General features: G+C 43.8%; 1 protein-coding gene across 8 annotated transcripts in view; it reads left to right on the top strand.

Annotated features, from left to right (window-relative positions):
* LOC123775189 (inositol-tetrakisphosphate 1-kinase) overlaps window positions 1-21294 on the top strand; it is a 70858-nt gene extending 49564 nt beyond the window's left edge. For all 8 annotated transcript variants that reach the window (XM_069319113.1, XM_045770153.2, XM_045770154.2 and 5 more), the window contains 3 exons: window positions 8574-8700; window positions 11718-11827; window positions 19036-21294. In XM_069319113.1, coding sequence (XP_069175214.1) covers window positions 8574-8700; window positions 11718-11827; window positions 19036-19205 — 407 coding nt within the window. In that variant the 3' untranslated portion in view covers window positions 19206-21294. The remainder of the gene's footprint in view (window positions 1-8573; window positions 8701-11717; window positions 11828-19035) is intronic.
* Window positions 21295-21823: the final 529 nt, after the last annotated feature.

Here is a 21823-nt window from a genome sequence, read left to right as displayed (position 1 = left end):
GGGAGGAAGGGGGAAGAGAGAGAGGGGGGGGGAGGAAGGGGGAAGAGAGAGAGGGGGGGGGAGGAAGGGGGAAGAGAGAGAGGGGGGGGGAGGAAGGGGGAAGAGAGAGAGGGGGGGGGAGGAAGGGGGAAGAGAGAGAGGGGGGGGGAGGAAGGGGGAAGAGAGAGAGGGGGGGGGAGGAAGGGGGAAGAGAGAGAGGGGGGGGGAGGAAGGGGGAAGAGAGAGAGGGGGGGGGAGGAAGGGGGAAGAGAGAGAGGGGGGGGGAGGAAGGGGGAAGAGAGAGAGGGGGGGGGAGGAAGGGGGAAGAGAGAGAGGGGGGGGGAGGAAGGGGGAAGAGAGAGAGGGGGGGGAGGAAGGGGGAAGAGAGAGAGAGGGGGGGAGGAAGGGGGAAGAGAGAGAGAGGGGGGGAGGAAGGGGGAAGAGAGAGAGAGGGGGGGAGGAAGGGGGAAGAGAGAGAGAGGGGGGGAGGAAGGGGGAAGAGAGAGAGAGGGGGGGAGGAAGGGGGAAGAGAGAGAGAGGGGGGGAGGAAGGGGGAAGAGAGAGAGAGGGGGGGAGGAAGGGGGAAGAGAGAGAGAGGGGGGGAGGAAGGGGGAAGAGAGAGAGAGGGGGGGAGGAAGGGGGAAGAGAGAGAGGGGGGGGGAAGGGGGAAGAGAGAGAGGGGGGGGGGGAAGGGGGAAGAGAGAGAGAGAGAGAGAGGAAGGGGGAAGAGAGAGAGAGAGAGAGAGGAAGGGGAAGAGAGAGAGAGAGAGAGAGAGAGAGAGAGAGAGAGAGAGAGAGAGAGAGAGAGAGAGAGGAAGGGGGAAGAGAGAGAGAGAGAGAGAGAGAGAGAGAGGAAGGGGGAAGAGAGAGAGAGAGAGAGAGAGAGAGAGAGGAAGGGGGAAGAGAGAGAGAGGGGGAGGGAGGGGGAGAGAGAGAGGGATGGATGGATAGATAGATAGATATATATAATATATATATATATATGTCGTACCTAGTAGCCAGAACGCACTTCTCAGCCTACTATGCAAGGCCCGATTTGCCTAATAAGCCAAGTTTTCATGAATTAATTGTTTTTCGACTACCTAACCTACCTAACCTAACCTAACCTAACCTAACCTAACTTTTTCGGCTACCTAACCAAATCTAACCTATAAAGATAGGTTAGGTTAGGTTAGGTAGGGTTGGTTAGGTTCGGTCATATATCTACGTTAATTTTAACTCCAATAAAAAAAAATTGACCTCATACATAATGAAATGGGTAGCTTTATAATTTCATAAGAAAAAATTTAGAGAAAATATATTAATTTAGGAAAACTTGGCTTATTAGGCAAATCGGGCCTTGCATAGTAGGCTGAATAGTGCGTTTTGGCTACTAGGTACGACATATATATATACAGTGGAACCTCTATTATATATATATACAGTGGAACCTCTATTAACGAGTGGCTCTATTAACGAGTTTTTCCAGTAACGAGCAAGCCACTCGCAGCAAATTTGTCTCTATTGACGAGCTCGCCTCTATTAACGAGTGAAACCACATGGAGCTTCCTAGCGTCTCACGGGTTCTCGCAAATTCTCGGACGCCTCTGACGCCAGTGTTGTTGTTGTATCTCACACGACAAGCATCCCTCTGGATTTATTTGAGCTTTTCTTTGGGTTTTTAGTGGTTTTGGGACTACAATTTGTAACACACGATGTCTCCAAAGAAGCTGCTTGCTAAAGATAGTGTTGTCAAGAGGAAGAAAGACACAATTACTGTGGATTTAAAGAAGGAAATTATAGCAAAGCATGAGTGTGGTGTCTGTGTGATTGATCTCACAAGGAAGTATGGCAGGTCCTCATCAACAATTTACACCATTAGTAAGGGAATGAGGAGGTAAGGGAGGATGCTGCCTCTTCCACTGAGATCAGGGAAGTGTTTGGAATGTTTGAAAAGGTGAACGCATTCTTGGAAAAGCTGTCCTGATAAAGCAGTGACAACCCGGTGTATGAAAATGTTTAATTAATTTATCACTTTGTGATAACACTTTATGAAAGTGTTATCACTTTCGCAAGGTATATGTCGCTTGAACGTAACACACTTTTTTTCTCTTGAATGCACTCAAACACCGCGCTCAAGCATCATTTGAGCAAATATTTCTATAAAATCCAATTCTTATCCGATCGACTTGGGGATTGTATACATGTTTGCCGTGAAATTTCCGTTTTCTTTAATAACCACATTGCGAGACGCTAAGCCCCGAAATCATCTCATAAGAACAAAGGTAACTGCAGAAGGCCTATTGGCCCATACGAGGCAGCTCCTATTTTATAACCACCCAATCCCACTCATATACTTGTCCAACCCGCGCTTGAAACAATCGAGGGAGCAGAGAAATTTGAGAAAACGGCATTGTATTGTATCTTTGTGGTAAGACTATTATATTGTTGACACAACGAGTGTAATCAACATAGTTTTTTATTTGGTGCTGGTCTAACGCATCCTTGTGTGACATTTGAAATGAAATTTGGGTGAAATTCCCAAGAAGAGAGAGTCCGCCTGACTCAGAGGTGGATTCTCCTTCCACACCATAACCCCTCTCATCCTTCCCACCTCCCCATCGTCTCCCTCAAGCCAGCAACTACTCTTCATAAGGTAAAGTAAATATTAAAACACTACAACAAAACATTTATATTTACATGTGCAATATTATATTTACATAAAAAAAAGTCATACAAGTATGGATGTTTTTGGGAGTGGAACGGATTAAATTTATTTCCTTTATTTTAAATGGGGAAATTTGTTTCCAAAGACGAGTTTTCCAGGTAACGAGCTCGGTGCCAGAACGGATTAAACTCGTTAATAGAGGTTCCACTATATATATATATATATATATATTAGTATATTTTGGTAGCAGTCTTTCCTGTAGACATATATTATTAAATATGACCGAAAAAGTAAGATTAATAATTCTAACACGAATTTTCTCAATCTTTCGTACATTACGCTTCACTGTTGGAGGTAAATCAAAAATCACTTCTCCAAAATTCATTTTTATTTCTAGTCTGACGCGACACGGGCGCGTTTCGTAAAACTTATTACATTTTCAAAGACTTCACAAATACACAACTGATTAGAACGTATCTCTGATTTTATATCTACATTTGAGTGAGGTGGGAAGGGTGATGTGGCATTAATACAAGACAGAACAGGAGGGGATATTAATAGGGTATTAAAAGTATCAACACAAGACAGAACAGAAACAATGGGTATTGAATAGAAGTGTTTGTAGAAAGCCTATTGGTCCATATTTCTTGATGCTTCTATATTGGAGCGGAGTCTTGAGGTGGGTAGAATATAGTTGTGCAATAATTGGCTGTTGATTGCTGGTGTTGACTTCTTGATGTGTAGTGCCTCGCAAACGTCAAGCCGCCTGCTATCGCTGTATCTATCGATGATTTCTGTGTTGTTTACTAGGATTTCTCTGGCGATGGTTTGGTTATGGGAAGAGATTATATGTTCCTTAATGGAGCCCTGTTGCTTATGCATCGTTAAACGCCTAGAAAGAGATGTTGTTGTCTTGCCTATATACTGGGTTTTTTGGAGCTTACAGTCCCCAAGTGGGCATTTGAAGGCATAGACGACATTAGTCTCTTTTAAAGCGTTCTGTTTTGTGTCTGGAGAGTTTCTCATGAGTAGGCTGGCCGTTTTTCTGGTTTTATAGTAAATCGTCAGTTGTATCCTCTGATTTTTGTCTGTAGGGATAACGTTTCTATTAACAATATCTTTCAGGACCCTTTCCTCCGTTTTATGAGCTGTGGAAAAGAAGTTCCTGTAAAATAGTCTAATAGGGGGTATAGGTGTTGTGTTAGTTGTCTCTTCAGAGGTTGCATGGCTTTTTCACTTTTCTTACTTTTTCGGTCATATTTAATAATATATATATATATATATATATATATATATATATATATATAATTTTTTTTTTTTTTTGTTTTTACTTTTTTTTGTACTTTATCTTATTTTTTTTGTAAGCTTTACATCCTAGAGAGTGCATACCCGTTCCTAACTGTGTGAAGAAAGAATTAAATTGGTCAACAAATAAATCGGTCACAACTTGCAGAGCTTGGGACTTCGAATTTTTTTGGCAGCTTTTTTCAGAGATTTAAAACTCTATTTTCTTTGTCTCTTTTTGCTTGTTTTGATGATTAGGGACCAGATTAGGGCTTTCTGGGGGAAGCCTCTTCGGCTCCCCGGAGCTTATCCAGGCTGATATGCTAATGTCAGACTTTGGCATCAGTCATGTGTATGAAGCTCTATGCACCTACCAGGGACCATGAGCCAGAACCTGGCCCCCTCAGAGAAGCAAAGGGGGAGCAATAGCCTATAGAAACCCTCGTGTGGTTGGAAGCATTCTATGTCTGCCATCGACCGGGTCAGGCACCCAGAAAGATAAGCGTCCCAAAACAAACCCCTATTCTGGTGAAAATTGCTACCACAAGCCGAACAGGTGAATAGAACTTCCCCAAAAGAAACGAGCAAACGATCATGACGTCACACGTTGCCATGCCGCTGTTTGCGCAGTGGGGAAGGCGAAGCCCCAGACCTACCGTGCCGGTTATCCACCATCATTGGTGGATAGCCGTCGCGTTCTTTGGCTGATGTTAGAGGCTGAGGTCGTGTGCTCCCGCTCCGGTGGTTGTTTCAGCACTGTACCTAGTGTGTCGTGACTGTCTTCTAGGTGGTGCGTGAGCCGGTAGTGTTTCTCCAGTACTCGAGCTTCATGTGCCTAGGGTTTCTTTCCCTAGGTGCACTTTAAGTACTGCTCCTGGGACTTGGGGCCACCTTTCAAAAGTTCCTTGGGTTCTGCTCCTGCTAGGTCGTTTACTGCTTGGTTTTCGGCCGCCCTTTGTGTGCTCAAGTGTTCTGTCTCCCTTGTTCGCCTTAGGGTAAGGGGCAGTTTGCACTGGTGGGGCGTAGGGTACTGCGCAGCTTGTTTTCACCAATCATGGCGGCCGGCTCTGTTCCGCCTGGGTACGCTGTTCTCTTGCGGGGTTTTTCTTTTTTCTTTTTGTTTGTCTGCCCGATGGGGGGGGGGGATCTGCCTTCGTTCTTGCCCCCTGTGTTCCCTGTGTACTGGGTTTTCTTCGTTCTTCCGGTGGTTGCCCCTGCTAGGTCCCTGTGAGTGTGCACGTTCTTTGGTTTTCTTCCGGAGGTTTTCTTCCTCTTGGGCCCCCTTTGTGGGTTCAGGGGGCTTTGTTTCCTCGTGTGTGACCGGGTTCTGCCTTCTGGGGTTCCGGGGTCTTCCTGGCTTGCAGACTGATCTTTTTGGGTCTTGGCACGTGTTGTGGTCGTACTGGTACTTTGGGGTTTTCTTGTCGAAGTGGGCCTTTTGATAAGGTTGTAAGTACACACATTAAACACGCTGTTTTATTTGTTTTTTATTGATATTGCCTCTTACAACTGCAATGATGCATTGGGCTATCAATATTATTATTTATATCACTTACAGTGTAGAAGTGTGTAACTAATATGCATACTACAATATATTATTGGAGCAAAAAATGTAATTTTTGCTGTTATCACACTGTATTACTGCATTATATCTAATTATCTAGATATTTGTGGAGCATTGTGAGCCACTAAGCAGTTCTGGCTAGTGTGATAGTCTTGTAACCATTGATTAATGAACAGTATAGACACACGCACTCACCTTTTGCCGACGGCACCTGACAAAGCAAAGTGCCGCTCAGTGTACATCACTAACTCGAGGTAAATTACGTCTATTAATATCAGAATCCTGGTCACAAAATCCTGAATGTGAATAATTTTTCACATAAATTTTCTAAAGGAACACAAGGTCCTGTTGCATAATGTGTAGAGGCATCAAATTGTACCTGTGTGTTGTGCCTGTCTGCCTCATTTTAGGAACATCGTCACCAGCATCGGGTTTACCGATATCTAAATACGAAATCTTTATCATTGTCAGGGTCCTCTGTCATCAATAAATAATTGCAAATACTTCTTTAGTTTATCATCATGAGGTGATGCTGAAGGCATGAGCTGTATGATAGTGCTGAATGCACTTCAGTTGGTTGCTGCGTTATTACGGAGGCCATCACATCCAGGAGGAGTGCCCATGATTTGTTTCCATGATGGCATCTGTTTTTGTAGACCTGAGGAAGTGGATGCGAGCCCTGTGTACCTGTGGGAGTTTTAAAATCTTATGCAGGTCCTAAAAGCAATCCTGGTCACTATGCGCAGGTGAATGATTAAGTGTGACTTGTCACTGTCTCCAATCCCTACATTCATAACGGGCCCACTTGGAAAATCCCTGCTGTGGAGGAAATAAAAGTATCTAGAGCATGGCATGTGCTATGACTCTTGGGTGGACCATATTGAAGCTGGCTATAGGAGCATCCATGGGTTATCAGAAAGGAGTGTTTTACTTTGGTTCCCCTTTTTTTCAACACTCACAGTTATTAAGAGTATACAGTACTGCCTGTTTTCACGTCATATTAGTAGGCATAGATACATCTGCTTGTTTCTGCATAGTAGCCTCCATCATGCATGCATATACAAATAATGTTTTACATTTAATTTGAATTCTTATTAATATCTGGTTGATGTTATCCTAAACCGGCCCTCATCCTGCAGTATATAAACTTGATACACTGTGCTTATATTTTACATATATGGTCTAAAACTATATAAATTTTGACCAAAAAAATTCAATGGCAAAATTTGGCTGTTGTCTATTCTTGGTAGACCTAACTAGACATGTATTGGTTCCAAAGGAACTTGACCTTCAGCTCTTACCATCAATAAAATACAAATAATTATTCAGGTAAAGTACATACATACAAGGTGAGATACAAAACGTTGATGGATTTATAGATAGGCATTGTATGTACTAGCTCTAGGCCACTATTACGCAGAGCGTTTCGGGCAGTAGTTTCGTCAATATTTGACCAATCGTTGATGATAAAATAATTTTAATATCGTATGTTTTTTATCGAGTGAATAGTAAAAAGAATTAATGTCATCTTTTTAATTCAGTTTAATTTATATAGCTTCATATAAGGGTATGTTGGGAATATTATAATAATCCAGTTCCACTAAGGCAGCTACTTGCATTTTATATGGCATACATTTGTTCATTTACTAAAACATTAACACTAGCACTGTGTTTCATACTTTAACAAGGAATTTAAATCAAAAGAGCACTATACTTCGTGTAATATATCTATTTACTCTTGGAATCCACGATTTGATTTTAAGTGTGCTCTGAAAATTCTTAGGTTTTCTTCATTATATTTCCAGTCCCTGTTTAGGAGAGTAAATGATTCGAGATAGATCAAGAACTTGAAATATTTTGCTACAGTTAATGTAAACTTTCTCCCAAATTTTGATCCATATTTGGTTAGTTTAATATTAACAAATAGGATAGCTTAATTCCTTCAATTTTGAGATTAATTAGCAAGCACACATTATTGTAAAATTGTAGTCGAATTATTTTATAATATTTTATCAATTAAAATTTAGCCATGAAGTGCAAGGTTTAGTCTGCTGTCACCTTATCCATCTTTTCAAATATATGTGACTGTACAGTACAGTACAATTAATATCAATGCTGTATAGTTATCTATATGCGACGTATTTCAATGTAATAAATTGGTTGACCTTGGTTGGCTATGGAAGGTTTACCATGAGGGAACTGCAAGGAAGTGCTTTTTTCGCTGATGGCTCTTGATTTCTGGCTGCCATTACATGGCAGTGCTGCCTGCTGTCTGCTGCTTACTCTCCATCTCATTATTTTACCATAAATACTATTTTTATTTCCCCCTTTTTCCTTGTGTATAGTTTGATGTTTATTTGCTGTCATGTGTGTTTGCCTACTGTGCGTAATCCTAGTTCTTCTCCCTTATTCTTGTTTCTATCTAGCAAGTGGCTGCCATTTCACTTTTACAATAGCCAAGTCAGCATACAGCATTCTTTAATGAATCTTGAACACATTTACAATGTCTATGTAATTGTATGTAGACCTTCCTTCAACATTGGGAAGTTGTCAGCGAGAGCATGGTTTCAAGAGAGATCTTTGACCTCTTGCTCCACCAGGGAACAAGGGGGTGACCTTAAATTGATTCTTCTCAATATATTTAATGTGCCTTAAAGAATTGGCTTTGAAGGAACAGTTGGGAAACATTTGTTACAAAATTCCACCTGATTGTTTGGCTGTTGATGATTTGAAACTGTGTTGCATGTTTTGATCAAAAACAAAGATGCTTCAAAAGAATGGAGATTTGTTCAACAAACGCATGCATAAAATGAAGTAGGATAGATAAAGATATGAGCATCTTTTTATTAAATATAAGGAAAATAAAAGATAGACTATGAAAAAGCACATAAGGAAAATAAAGAATAAAGATTATGAAAACATCCATCACAAGAGCAGCAGTGAAAGGAAATATATTTGTGGATTAATGGTTATCCAGTTTACATTCTTACAATAGGGCTTCCATGGGCAATAAGGCCATCCAATGAACCACCTAGTTAATCATATAACTTTATATCTTGGTAAACAAAAATTCTAAAGTACATATCTGTTTTTAAGCAGAGCAGGAAACGGTACACTTCAACTCCAATAATGTGTCTAAGGCGGATTCTCAGTCTCCACTCACCCAGCTTGATCCCAGTGATATGAAAGAAGACCTTCCAAAAGCTGACCCAGCAGTGTTCAATAGGTATTTTATATTCCCTGTTGAATTATTATTTTTAACACCATTTGTGTAGAAGTTAGTATTCCCAGTCTTTCTTTTCTCTCCTTTTGTATCCCTAGTGCACAGATTTCGTAATAACTTGTTTCTGTGAGGAACTTCATCACCTCCATGAAGCTATTAAGCTGACATGTGCCATATTAGTTTGGTGCCATCAATCCTGGGAGTTCTAGTGCCTACTGGAGACCAGCACCAGAACATGGTCTCCTCATAGAAGCGCAGGGAGCAATGGCCATTATGAGCATTTTACATTTAGAATGTCATGTCTGCCATCGACTGGGGAGGGCACCCAGAAAGATAGATGAACCAATACAAACCCCTCAACTGGAAAAACTTGCAACCTATGACCGAACAGAACCAAAGAACTCCCCCCCCAAAAACAAACACACAAACGAGCAAATCCTCCTCCAACTAGCACACCCGCTCATTAGGGCCCTCCCTTCTCCCCTGAAAGGGGGAAGGTGGATCCCACTCAGGCGAGCTGGCAGGCCACCATCTTGGTTTATTCGTTGATGTGCCAGGTGTCACCAATCTCCCCTGTCCTCGCTTTATTGACTGACTTTGGCCTTTATGGCTTTGCCAGGTGTTCTCTAGTACACTAGGATGCATGAGTCTAGGGCTACCTTCCCTAGATGCCCAGTAAGTACTTCCTTTGCATTCTATGGTTTTCCTGTGTCTGGGGTTCCCAGGACTCGGGAGGGGGGTAGTCCTCTTGAAGCGCTTGGGCTCCTATTGATCCTGCCTGGTTCCTTGTGCCTTCTGGGGAGAATTTATTGTTGCAGAGCCGGAGATTTTCATATTCTCCGTCCCTGTATAAATTTCGGTTGTGTGTAGTTTTGTATCAAGATTTTGTACCTACCTCAACGACTAGTTGGTGTGGCATCCCAGCCGATCTGCTTGTCTGCTTGCCAGGGATGTGGCTCTTTCCCAGCTCGCTGGGTTTGCATTCCTGGTGAACTGGAGGAAGTGTCATCTAGCTCCGTCTCGGGTTCGTACCTGGCTTAGCCTCGTTTGGGACTCTTGGACCACGGCACGGCAGTAAAGTGTGATGTTTGATTGTTTGCTTGTTTCCTTGGGATTGTAGGGAGTTTCTACCTCTGTTCGTTTTTTTTTTTGTTTTAGTTTCTTACCATGTGGGGTTTGTTTTGTTATGCCTACCTTTCTGAGTGCATAACCCTGGTCGATGGCATATAAGGAAAACCCCTAACCATAAGGGAGTTTTCCAGGGTCATTGTTCCCTGAAATCTCTCTGAAGGGGTCAGGTTCTGGCACTGGTCCCTGGTAAGTCTGAACTCAATAGCTAATTTTCCGGTCTAATATAACTCATTAGCCCGATAAGCTCCAGGGAGCCGTAGGGGCTCACTCAGAAAATGGTGTTTCATTACATTCGGCACTGGTTTTTTGAGGTGGCAATATGAGGTATCAAGGTGTTTGTATCGCCACTTTTTTCTCATTGTTGCAGTTCTTCAGCGTCTAAATGGGTGGTGCTTATTTCTGTTTTAGCATTTTTGATCTGCATCTCATGCAGAATACTGTCACCTTGTCTTGTGTGGCGTTGGATCCACTGCAGCTTGAATTCAGGGCCGATACTACTTTGGCTCAGTTTCACCTCTAGCTTGCACTTCTGCCTCCTAAGCCTGCTTTGGCTTTTGACATGTTCTTTCCTTTCTTCCGCTTGGTTCCTTTCAGTCTGGGATTGTTTCTTGAAGGCTTTTTCTGGGTGGAGCTCCTTCGGCTCTCCAGAGCTAACCGGGCTGATATGAATGTATTAAACCCTGGCATCAGTCAATGCACAGAGTGTTCTAAGCCTACTGGATACCACGAGCTGGAACCTGGCCCCTTCAGAGAGGCACGAGGAGCAATGGCCTATAGAATCCCCCATGTGGTTGGAAGCATTTTATGTCTGCCATTGACTGGGTCAGGCACCCAAAAAGATAAGCGTCCACCCTCAGTACATTTTATTACAGAGGGTGTGAGGGTGGCTCCCTGACACCCTCCCTCCCTCCAGTCATTGGGGGGGGGTGTTTCCATCATTATAGAATTGAGGGTGAAGCAGCCGGCTGACCTCGGGTTTCCTCCCTTCTTCTCCCAAATGAGTGGGGAGGCGGGTCATATGAGCATGTACTAGTTTCATAAAATTTTGATTGTTTACATGGTTTTAGGAGTGCTTTAGGCTGTTCATTAGGCGTTAAACGAGGCTGAAGTCCCATTTAAAGCCAAAGGTGGCATGAATTAATAACAAGTAATAAATGCCACCACTCCTTGTGCCTCTGTGAGGGAGCCAGGTTCTGGCTCTATTCCCCAGTAGACTGTAGAACTCTGCAACTGAGATGATTCAGAAGTATGTCACATTATCGAAGATATTGGCTTCAGGGAGCCACCAGGCCTCGCCCAGAAACTGACGTTTCATTGCATTCAGCGCTGGTATTTTGGCAAACCTCTGGTAGCTCACTGTTCCCTCTTACCGGTGAAGTTCTGCAGCGACAGCACCATTGTGTGTGAGGGCGCAGGCTGGCCGAGACTTCAGGCGACCTAGGCTACTATCTACTGGTGGTCAGTAGATACCTAGTGGTGCCAAATTTCCTTCATGTAGTCAATTGTTTTATTGCACATATTTTACCGGTGGGTTTTCCTAGTTTTGGGGTTGATCTGAGCCCTTTGCTTCCCTTGCTCATAGAGCGAGTCAGAGTTTGGTGCTGATCTGTGGTAGGCAAGAGATGGGTCTCAGAGGTGTGGTGTGTTGAGCTAAGTCTTGGTTGTATCGGAGCTAAGCTCAAGGAGCTACTGGAGGTTTACTAAAAAAAGGCATTTCATTGCATTCAGCATTAGCTTTATTTTTTGTTTATTAGCACTGTATTTTATCATTGGTGGTTTATGGTTATCCATAATAAACATAAATATGTACTATATATCATAAATTTAAGCCAGTAATAAAAAAATTAATAGGAAATTATTATTGATGCATCTCAATACAAACATTTCAGGATCGTAACAAATCTTCGAGAGGCGCTAAATATGGATCTCCTCGGTATTGATGTTGTGATTGATAGCAGCACTGGGAAGTATGGCATTATTGATGTTAATGCATTTCCTAGTAAGGGTCGAGTATAATTCTTATTATTTTAATAACGAGTATTCAGTAGATGTCACTATAAATGTTTTTTTTATTTGTACTTTATTTTCTGAGGGGGAACCATGTTGGCTCCCAGGAGCTATAGGACAGATATTAGCTACATTAGTCTAGGGCTTCAGTCATGTTGAGTTGTCATGCCTACCGAGAACCACATGCCAGAACCTGGTTCCTTGAGAGGAGCGAAGGGAGCAATGGCCTATTAAAACTTCACTCTTTGAGAGTATATTTGGGCACAAAGAAAGGTAGGCCCCCCAAAACAGACCCCAAATGTTAGAAAATTGCAACCGAAGACCAAAACAGAGGCTAAAAACTTTTAAGAAAAACGAGGAAACAAGCAAATCGGGTGGCCCCGCCTCACCGAGCTGGCCATCTGCCCACCAGTTTGTTGACATTGGCGGATGTCTACTCTGGTCTCGATTGCCTGTCAGGATTTTGGCCCTAGCTGTGGTACCTGCTGTGTGTTGGAGCGTTGGCCAGGAGTTTAAAGTACTAGGGCTGCATGCGCTTAGGGTTATCTTTCCTGGCCGCCTTGTAAGTACTTCCCTTGGGCTTCAGGGTTATCTTCCCTAGAGTTTTCGGGTCTCGCTCCCATATGGGTAGCAGTCGCTTAGCTTCTGCCTCGCCCTTGGGGTCAGCTTGGGTCTTGGATGCTTTCGCTTGGCCCTGAGTATGGTGTGTGTGTTGCAGGTTGGGGCGCACAGTGCTGGGCAGCTAGCATACAAGCGGCGGTCGTGCCCCTCTCTGTGGCCTCCTGTTGTTGTGGTGCACTTTCGGGGGTTCTTTACTTTCTTTAGTTTCTTTTCTAGGGAGGTGGGTCAGCCCTCTGGTAGAGGGCTGCCTGGCTTCCTCAATATGTCAGCCTAGGTTCTATTGGTAGTCCTCCTCTCGGCCCCCCAGTGGTTGCTCCCTTCACAGGAGATCAGTTTGACCAGTAATTAAGGGGTTCAACCAGCTTTGCAGCACCGGTGCCTGAGCTTCTCGTAGGGACATCTCTCCCTGCGGGCCCTGAAAACCCTCGTCGGGGCTTGGGTGACCAATGGATGTGTCCTCAGAATCCCATCTCACTTTGTGCGAGTTTGAAGGTTGTTTGTTGACCTTGTCTCGGGGTGACGATCATCTGTTTTGGCTCAGTCATGCTGCTTGTTGGGTCGACGATACTTTCGACCCGGAATCGTGCAAGACTTTTTCCCCTTATCCAGTTTACCCATTCTTCTTCTGGAGATGTTAGGGGTCAAGTGGTTGCTGCGTTGCATGCTCGGTTTAGGTTATTGCAAAGTGCTAGGTTGGTTGCCCGTTTCAATGCCCCAGGGCTGCCCTGTTTTTGTTTTAGGGACCTGGACTGTGGAGGGGGGAGGGTATTAGTCGTTTTGACCTTTGTTCAGTCCGCAGCCCCAAGTCCGTTTCCTGTTGGTGTGATTGCAGGCCTTTTGCATTCTTTGGAGACAAAGCCTAGATACCGGTGTTATCCCTGACATATTAAAAACTGCAGAGATATCACCACTCCATAAAGGAGGAAATAAGGCGGAGGCAAAAAATTAGACCGATAGCACTAACATCACACATTATAAATATCTTTGGGAGAGTGCTAAGAAGTAAGATCACAAAATATATGGAATCACAGCATCTCCATAACCCCGGATAACATGGTTTCAGAACAGGGCGCTCTTGCCAGTTCACAGCTGCTAGACCACTATGAGATGGCACTAAATGCCATGGAAGACAAACAAAACGGAAAAATAGGCAGATGGATCTACAATTTCCTGACTAATAGAACCCAATGTGTAATAGTCAACAAAATAAAATCTGGTCCATCAACTGTGAAGAGCTCAGTCCCCCAGGGTACTGTGCTTGCTCAATACTTTTTCTCATCCTCATATTGCACATAGACAAGGACACAACCTATACTACTGTATCATCCTTTGCAGATGACACTAGGATTTTTATGAGTGTAGACATCATAGAGGACACGGCAAACCTCCAGTAAATGAGGCCTTTCTATGGGCTACAGAAAATATGATGTTTAACGAAGATAAGTTCCAGCTCATGCGCTATGGAAAAAATGAAAATATAAAAGCAGAAACCATGTACAAAATGCAGTCAAATCATAACATAGAACAAAAAGGCAATGTAAAGGAACTGGGTGTACTCATGTCGGAAGACCTTACATTTAAAGATCACAATAAAGTAGCCGTCACAACTGCAAGAAAAATGACAGGTTGGATAACAAGAACCTCTCACACTAGAGATGCTATACCGATGATGATACTTTTCAAAACGCTTGTGCTCTCTAGAGTGGAATACTGCTGCACAATGACAGCCATTTTTAAAACTGGAGAAATTGCTGACCTGAAGAGCGTGCAGAGATCCTTTACTGCTAGAATTCACTCATTAAAACATCTGAACTATTGGGACCGACTAAAGAACACACATCTCTACAGTATTCTCTTGAGTGCAGGGGGGAGAGATACATAATAATTTACACATGGAAAATAGTAGAGGGGCTGGTTCCAAACCTGCACACAGAAATAACATCACATGAGACCAGAAGGCATGGCAGGATGTGCAGAATACCCCCATTGAAAAGCCGAGGTGCAACAGGTACTTTGAGAGAGAACTCTATCAACATCAGTGGTCTGAGACTGTTCAACACGCTTCCACCACACATAAGGGGCATAACTGGCTGACCCCTCAGTATTCAAGAGAGAGCTTGACAAACACCTCCAAAGGATACCTGATCAACCTGGCTGTGACTCATACGTCAGGCTGCGAGCAGCTGCATCCAACAGCCTGGTCGACCAGTCCAGCAATGAGGAGGCCTGGTCGACGACTGGGCCATGGAGTCGCTAAGCCCTGAAATCACCTCAAGGTAACCTCAAGATAAAGTAAGGTGGTTCACCCTCCTCCCACCTTTCCCCCCTGCTGCCAGCCCCCAAACATCTGAGGGTTTTGGAGGTGGGGAGGGGGCTACCCCTTTCAATACTGGGACAGAGGCCTTTGAGCCTGATCCTCCCGCTAAGGCTTCTGTGTCTTACCAGAAGACCCCCCTTCTTTGATTCCTTTTCCCTGGACTCTGCCTTTTCTTCAAGGGTGGAGGTCGACTGCCCCGGAGCCTGGTTTTGAGGCTTTCGGGACTTGGAAGGAGGAGGAGTGGGCCTAGGGTGCTTGGGGCCCCTTTCAACCCTGCCTGGGCCTTGATGCCCTCGAGGCGGGGTTTGCTGTTGCAGGGTTTGAGGTTTTCGTATCTCCCTTTCCTGTACGATTTTGATATGGGTTCGGCTCCTTCCCTGGTTCCAATGAGTTCCTCGGCTTCGTCCTTCCAGAAGTTTTCAACCTCTCGGATTTTCCCTGCAGGGGTTCAGGAGGCCCTTGGTGCATACTTCCTGCAAGATCTGGACTTTGCCTCTGTGCTGGACCTGACGGCTTTCAAGTTCGGTTCCTCCTCTCTGTATTAGGTGCGTTATGAAGTTCCGGAGTCTTCCTGGCTTGCAGACCGTCCTTTCTTTTCGCTTGGAGCTTTGTACGGGTTTTGTCATACCCGCATGCTGGAATGGCGGGTACGATTGTGTTGCAGGTTTGCTTGAGGGGCACTTTTGAGCACCTTAATACATGCCTTTTTACTCCCGTGCTTCATGAGGTGGGCTTGCTCCAGTTGCACGCTCAGGTCTCTTCCCTTTCAGATGCCTTGGTTGCTGAGGATCTTTGGGCTCACAGGCATTTGACCTCGGTCTTGCGTTTCTTTTCTGTTCTCGAGCTGTGCTCTGACTGGCTTGTGGAGGCATTGAGTGCCGGGCCATCGTTTGGGGTATTGGCCTCGGCTGCTAGGGCGTCGGCTGCATTGCTGAAACTGTATGTGCCTATCCTCCGGGAAGCAGTGTTTGTTTTTCTCCTCTCGCCTTGCGTGTCAGCAGGCCGCCCTTTCTCTTTCTATTGATTTGGCCTGGGTCCTGGCTCTTCACTTTTCTTCGCCTTTCTGTCCCCTGTTGTTTACAGACTCGGTTTTTGCAGGTGGCTTCTGTTAGTTGCTGTCCTCTTTCTGATTTGTTTGTGATCCGAGGTAGGCGTTCTCCCACTTCCCAGAGGGGTTATGCCAGGGTTCAGGTCTCTGTTGGTCGAGGTGAGCCCTTGTTGCCAGCTTCTGTGCCAGTGCCTCCTATGGAGCCTTCTTCATCTAATTCACGCGGTGCTCGCTCTGTGCGTGAGTTGGCATCTCAGAAGGGGCATCGGCCCTTTCGGGTTAACGGGTCGCGGTGGAGGTAAAGACTGACTGTTTCCCCACGCTTGGTCCTATGATTTGTGGGCATTTCGGGTTGTATTCACCGGCCTGTGGTGGCGTTGGGCGGCTCCTCTTCTCAAAGGGTCAGGGCTGGTGAGGCTAGCGGGGCAGGCTTCTTCCCCTGTGCTCAGTCAGTTCTTCCTGGAGTGGGTGCTCTTGGGTGTGGTCGAGACAACTTTGTCCCCAAAGTTGGTTTCTCGCCTGTTTCCAGGTCGGGGAGCTTCATGATCTCCTCTGGCACAGGAACTTCTGCTCTTTTGGTCATGGTGGATGGTTTGTTTGTTTGTATCCTTCTTCTTTTCTGGTAAAGAATAGGACAGCTGGCTTTTGGAGGGGTTCATGGGATATTGATGCTTGGTTGGTAAGGCCAGAGGTGCATTGTGTTTTGTGTCCAGTTGCTGCTTTACACCGTTACCAGAGGGCCTCGGGTTGTGTGTCTGGGGATGCGCTTTGGGTTGATCAGATATCCCTCTGCCCCTGTTCACAGGCTCGGGTCTCTCAGGTCATCCGCAGGGTTATCAAGTCTAGCCAGCCTGCGGTCTACCCTTCTTGAGGTTATCTTGAGATAATTTCGGGGCTTTTTAGTGTCCCCGCGGCCCGGTCCTCGACCAGGCCTCCACCCCCAGGAAGCAGCCCGTGACAGCTGACTAACTCCCAGGTACCTATTTACTGCTAGGTAACAGAGGCATTCAGGGTGAAAGAAACTTTGCCCATTTGTTTCTGCCTCGTGCGGGAATCGAACCCGCGCCACAGAATTACGAGTCCTGCGCGCTATCCACCAGGCTACGAGGCCCCTTGTTGCCATGATGTTCGGAAGTTTGCGGCTTTTGCTACTATGTTTGGGAAAATGTCTTGGGCTGACATTCGGGCACGAGGGGTTTTGGAGGTCAAACAGGGTCCTGGCCACACACTATTTTATGAATGTTCCTGGCCCTCGTCGGTCTTATGTGGCCTTGGGCCATCGGTTGCAGCCAGTTGTCCCGTCATCGTCATGAGTCATGTGGTGCTGCTGCCTCCCTGGTAAGTCCCTTTTTTACTTATCTTAGGTAGCTAGGTCCTGGGAGCCGAATTGGGTCCTCTCAGAAAACCGGCGTTGAATGTAATGGAACGCCTGGCACCCTCCCTCCCTCCGGTAGACTTTTTTTCTTCTGTTTGCTCAGTCTCCAAACTGATGGGCAGACGGCTGACGCGAACAAGCAGTACATCAGGTTGATGACAGTTTAGCTTGTTCCTTGTTTTAATTTGGGGAAGTTCTTAGTCTCTGTTTCAGTCTCTGGTTGCAATTTTTTTTTACCAGTTGGGGTCTATTGGCCTACCTTCCTGGGTGCCCAACCCTGGTCGATGGCAGACATGAGTATGCTATCAAAGAGTGGAGTTTTCCTAGGCCATTGCTCCCTTTGCCTCTCAGGGAACTAGGTTCTGGCTCGTGGTTCCTGATAGGCATGACAACTCCAGATGACTGAAGTCCCGGACTAATATAGCTAATATTAGTCCTATAGCTCTTGGGAGCCGACAGGGCTCCCCTCAGAAAATTTGGTTTCAATATATTCAATTCTGGTTTTATTCACTATTGCTTTGTCATTATCACACTAATTGTCATTATCATACCCCCACCCACCCACCCTGCCTGCCCATGCCCCCACCCACCCACCCACCCACCCTGCCTGCCCATGCCCCCACCCACCCACCCACCCTGCCTGCCCATGCCCCCACCCACCAGCTATCAATCCACCCACCTATCCACCCAGCCAACCTGCCTGTCGTACCTGCCAGTCAGTCAGTTGCCAATCGATCCACCCATCCACACACGCCAAACCTTGCCTGCCCACCCACCTGCTAACCCTGCCCGCCTCCAGGCAACCACCTACAACCCTGCTAGCTATCCCTTCCTGCCCATCTGCTCATTCTTCCCGCCTGCCCATCCAGCCACCAGTTAGCCACCAATCCATCCACCCACCCTGTCCACCCACTAGCCAGCCGGTCCACCTGCCCACCCCCCACTTCTGCCTGCCTGCCAGTTACCCATTAATCCATCCATCCATTCAGCCAGCCCACCAATTTTGCCCCACCTATCAGCCAGCCAGCCCACCCACCATCCATCTTCTTGCTCTCCCAAATATGACTAAACAGTTACCGACATTTTAAAACCTTTAGATTTAGCGGAGCCCCAGATTTAATGACCTGGGTACAGCCTCTTATAGGTCGTTAAATAGAGTGAACACTTATATATAGATATAAAAATAGATAAATAAATAAATAAATAAATAAATAAACATTGCCTAACACCTTTATATTGATTTGTTCAGTAGTAGAACTCAATGAGTGGTGGAAATAAGAGTAAACTTACTGTTATTGATTTTAATCTCTGTGCACTCCTCTAACCTCTAAGAGCATTGTAAAACGACAACACTAGATAGAAAAGTTGGGACGGTTGTATTCCCACCTAGCTTACACTACTGTATCTAAAACAAATTCTGTGGTTGCTGTTTATTTGGAATTTGTTACAATGGTTACATTTCATTACTGTGGTTTGTTTGCAAATATGAATAGATTCAAGTGTGTGCTGTAAGAAAATTGTATTATTACTTGAATGAATTCAGAATGTATATTACGACCATGGAAACCAGGACTCTACTGTTTTTATATGTATGTTTTAAAGTTTTAGTATTTGAGGCAGAGATTGTTTTCATGCTTAGGTTCACAAATACTAGTGGTTCCCCTAGAACCATTTGCACTTGTACTTCTGTGGACTGGTTTATATTTCATGTAACTTACTGTTGAGACAAGTGTTCAGCTTTCTTGAGGACCCATTTTAAACACGATTGATTACAAATTTTTTTAGTTATTTCATGCTAATGTATTTATTTGCCATGTTAATGGCGGTTGAATTTTCCAGGTTATGACTCGGTGCCCAACCTAATGGATCACCTTGTGGACCTGCTGATTATGCGCATGGACCGGTCAGCTCTTGCCAACTCCACAAGTATATTGGAAAGTAAAAACACTTCAATAGAGATCATTTCACCGGATCATCCCCAAGAAGACTCTGGTGTAGACACAGGCTAGTGAGTTATATCACAGCTATGTTGCTGCACTTGCTTGTATACATTTTAAACTGCAATGCATTCCAGGTCTTGTAATGTTGTTCTAAATAATTTCACTGTAAACTACAGTATGATTAAATATCAGATTTGTAAGATTTAAAACTGTATTATTTATATAAATTGCTCAATCTACTTTTAAGAATCATTTTGGTAAGACTTTGTAGAGGATAGTTTCTTTCTGATTTTGTTTTAATCCTGAAGAAACTCCTCCATAGTTTTAGAATTAAAGTTTTAATTGTAAGATGACGCTTGACAACGAATTTGCTTAAGTTAAGGAATGGTTGTACTGTAGCTGTACATTGCAATAGTTACATCACTACTGGAATAGTATATCAGTGCTTCCAGGGTAGAGTTTGTTCATTAATCAGAGAGTTGATGGGTGTGATCATAGTATTCAAGAGTTTCATGCACTTGTGCTTACAGTTAGCATTTTCTTCAGTTAGTTTAGCATACTGTGCCCAACATTTTATTGTTGTGTCCAACATACAACATTTTATTACTATTTCTATTAGCTGTAATTTAAATATTGAAGTTTTCTATGGAATACTTAAACTTTATAAGCAGTATTTAGAACTAGATAACTGTTTTCATGTGGTCATTGATTTGACGAGAGAGAGGCTTACAGCCGAGATTTAAAGTTTAGACTTCGGTTATAGTGTATATAATAATGATTCTTGGTTGTTGTATTATGTTCATGTTGGTGCTGGATGTTTGTTTCATTTTTACATTGTTTGATGTTGATGATGATAACTAATTATTCAAATGTTTGTATACGTATTATTGATGAAGAATATTGGATATCGGAGGGCTGATGCAGCTAATCTGCTGGTAGTCGAGTGTTTGTGTTTAGTGTTCACTTTACGTGTGGCAAGTGAGCAGTTGCTGGTAGAATGTGGACCAAAGCATGTTAATGATGTCGTTTATTTTTTGTACCAGTTATGTAATGCAACACCTTTCCCCCCCCCCTTCCCCCCACTTTTGATATTTTCCTGTAGGTGATGTGATTACTGTATACTGAGTTTACCCGTGGTTATATAAGGCTAGTTCTGAAGGAACCATTCTCTTATGTTCTGTCTTACATAGCTTTTGAACAGCAAATATTTGTTGTATTATTATTATTTCATGCTCTTCTCTATATAATTTACTTATCTATGCATCATTATATTTTAAGTGGTTTGTAAGTAACAAGTTGGAGTATTTTAAATGTCAGAATAATTATGCCAACTATGTAATAGTAACAGGCAAGTATAATGGAAGTGCAGTGTGCAGCTGGTGACCAAAATCCAAGGGTACGTATATTAAAGCCGTAATCGCAACACTCGCGGCACAAGTGTGTGCTGCTAAAAAAAATTTTTTAATTAAGCAGAATTGTTTTTATTGCAGTATTATGAGTATTTTGTAAGCATAGTTATAGTTCTTTTGAGAGGAACGGGTGAATTTTGTTCTTTTAATGTGAATTTCTAGTCTTGCATATAACCAGGTCTTGAATTACTGAGGTCATTTGTCCTCAGTGATGTTATGGTATTGTATTTTATTTGTTGGGATATAGTTCTGACTTCCCTCAACATTCAGAAGTTAGAAGTAACAGTTACTTTGGGAGTTAAAAGTGTAAAGTCACTTTATATATGGTCTTCTTGCTGTTTATAGCTTCCTAAAATGTTTACATCTGTCACTGTACTGTGGCAGTGGTAGTGTGTGCATCATGTGCTAACAACAGTTGTGGCAGTGGTAGTGTGTGCATCATGTGCTAACAACAGTTGTGGTAGTGTGTGCATCATGTGCTAACAACAGTTGTGGCAGTGGTAGTGTGTGCATCATGTGCTAACAACAGTTGTGGCAGTGTGTGCATCATGTGCTAACAACAGTTGTAATAGCTGCTTATTGAAATACAAAAAGTAATTTTAAATGTAAGAGAATTTTCAGGTTCAAGATTTAAAAAAAATTATCAGCATTTCCTTAAATCATTGGCTTCACAAGATAGGAAAAACACTTCCTTTGAAACTTAGGCTGTAGTTTTTTTGTTGTTTAACCACATTAGACTGTGAAGCAAATTGTGCTCTATTTCTAATCCTCAAATGATCAATTAATTTGAGTCCCAGATATATCAATACAGCAGTTATATTGAATTGAACAACTATGTACATTACTGTCTCTCTTACTAATTTAAATTCTCAAGAGAAATGCAACACGTCATGCACATACATTATTCATTTTCACGAACACATCATATAAAACAAAGTTGGACACTGTCTCTTCAGAGTTGTTCTCTTATATTGCCTAATATATATAAGGCAATAAGGTCATGGGTAACATAAAAAAAAATGCTGGTGCCAGCTTTTCCTGCTCCCCCTTCACTTGTGACAAGGGCTCTGCTGTAGGCCTGGTCGAGGACCGGGCCGAGGGGGCTCACTAATCCCCGAAAACACCTCAAGGGAACTTTAAGGTATCCTCAAGTTAGTGTTGCTGTGGAACCTGAACCCCTCAGAATTCTGACACGCACGTTGTCATCCCCAAACACTGAAGTGTTGTGTAGAGGTGTTAGCATAGTAATATTGAGTACCTAGGAATCATTTGTTTTTA

This window comes from Procambarus clarkii, chromosome 92, assembly GCF_040958095.1.
Source record: "Procambarus clarkii isolate CNS0578487 chromosome 92, FALCON_Pclarkii_2.0, whole genome shotgun sequence".
Taxonomy (NCBI): domain Eukaryota; kingdom Metazoa; phylum Arthropoda; class Malacostraca; order Decapoda; family Cambaridae; genus Procambarus; species Procambarus clarkii.
Note: the sequence above shows the minus strand (reverse complement) of the source record. Positions and strands in the feature narration are given on the sequence as shown.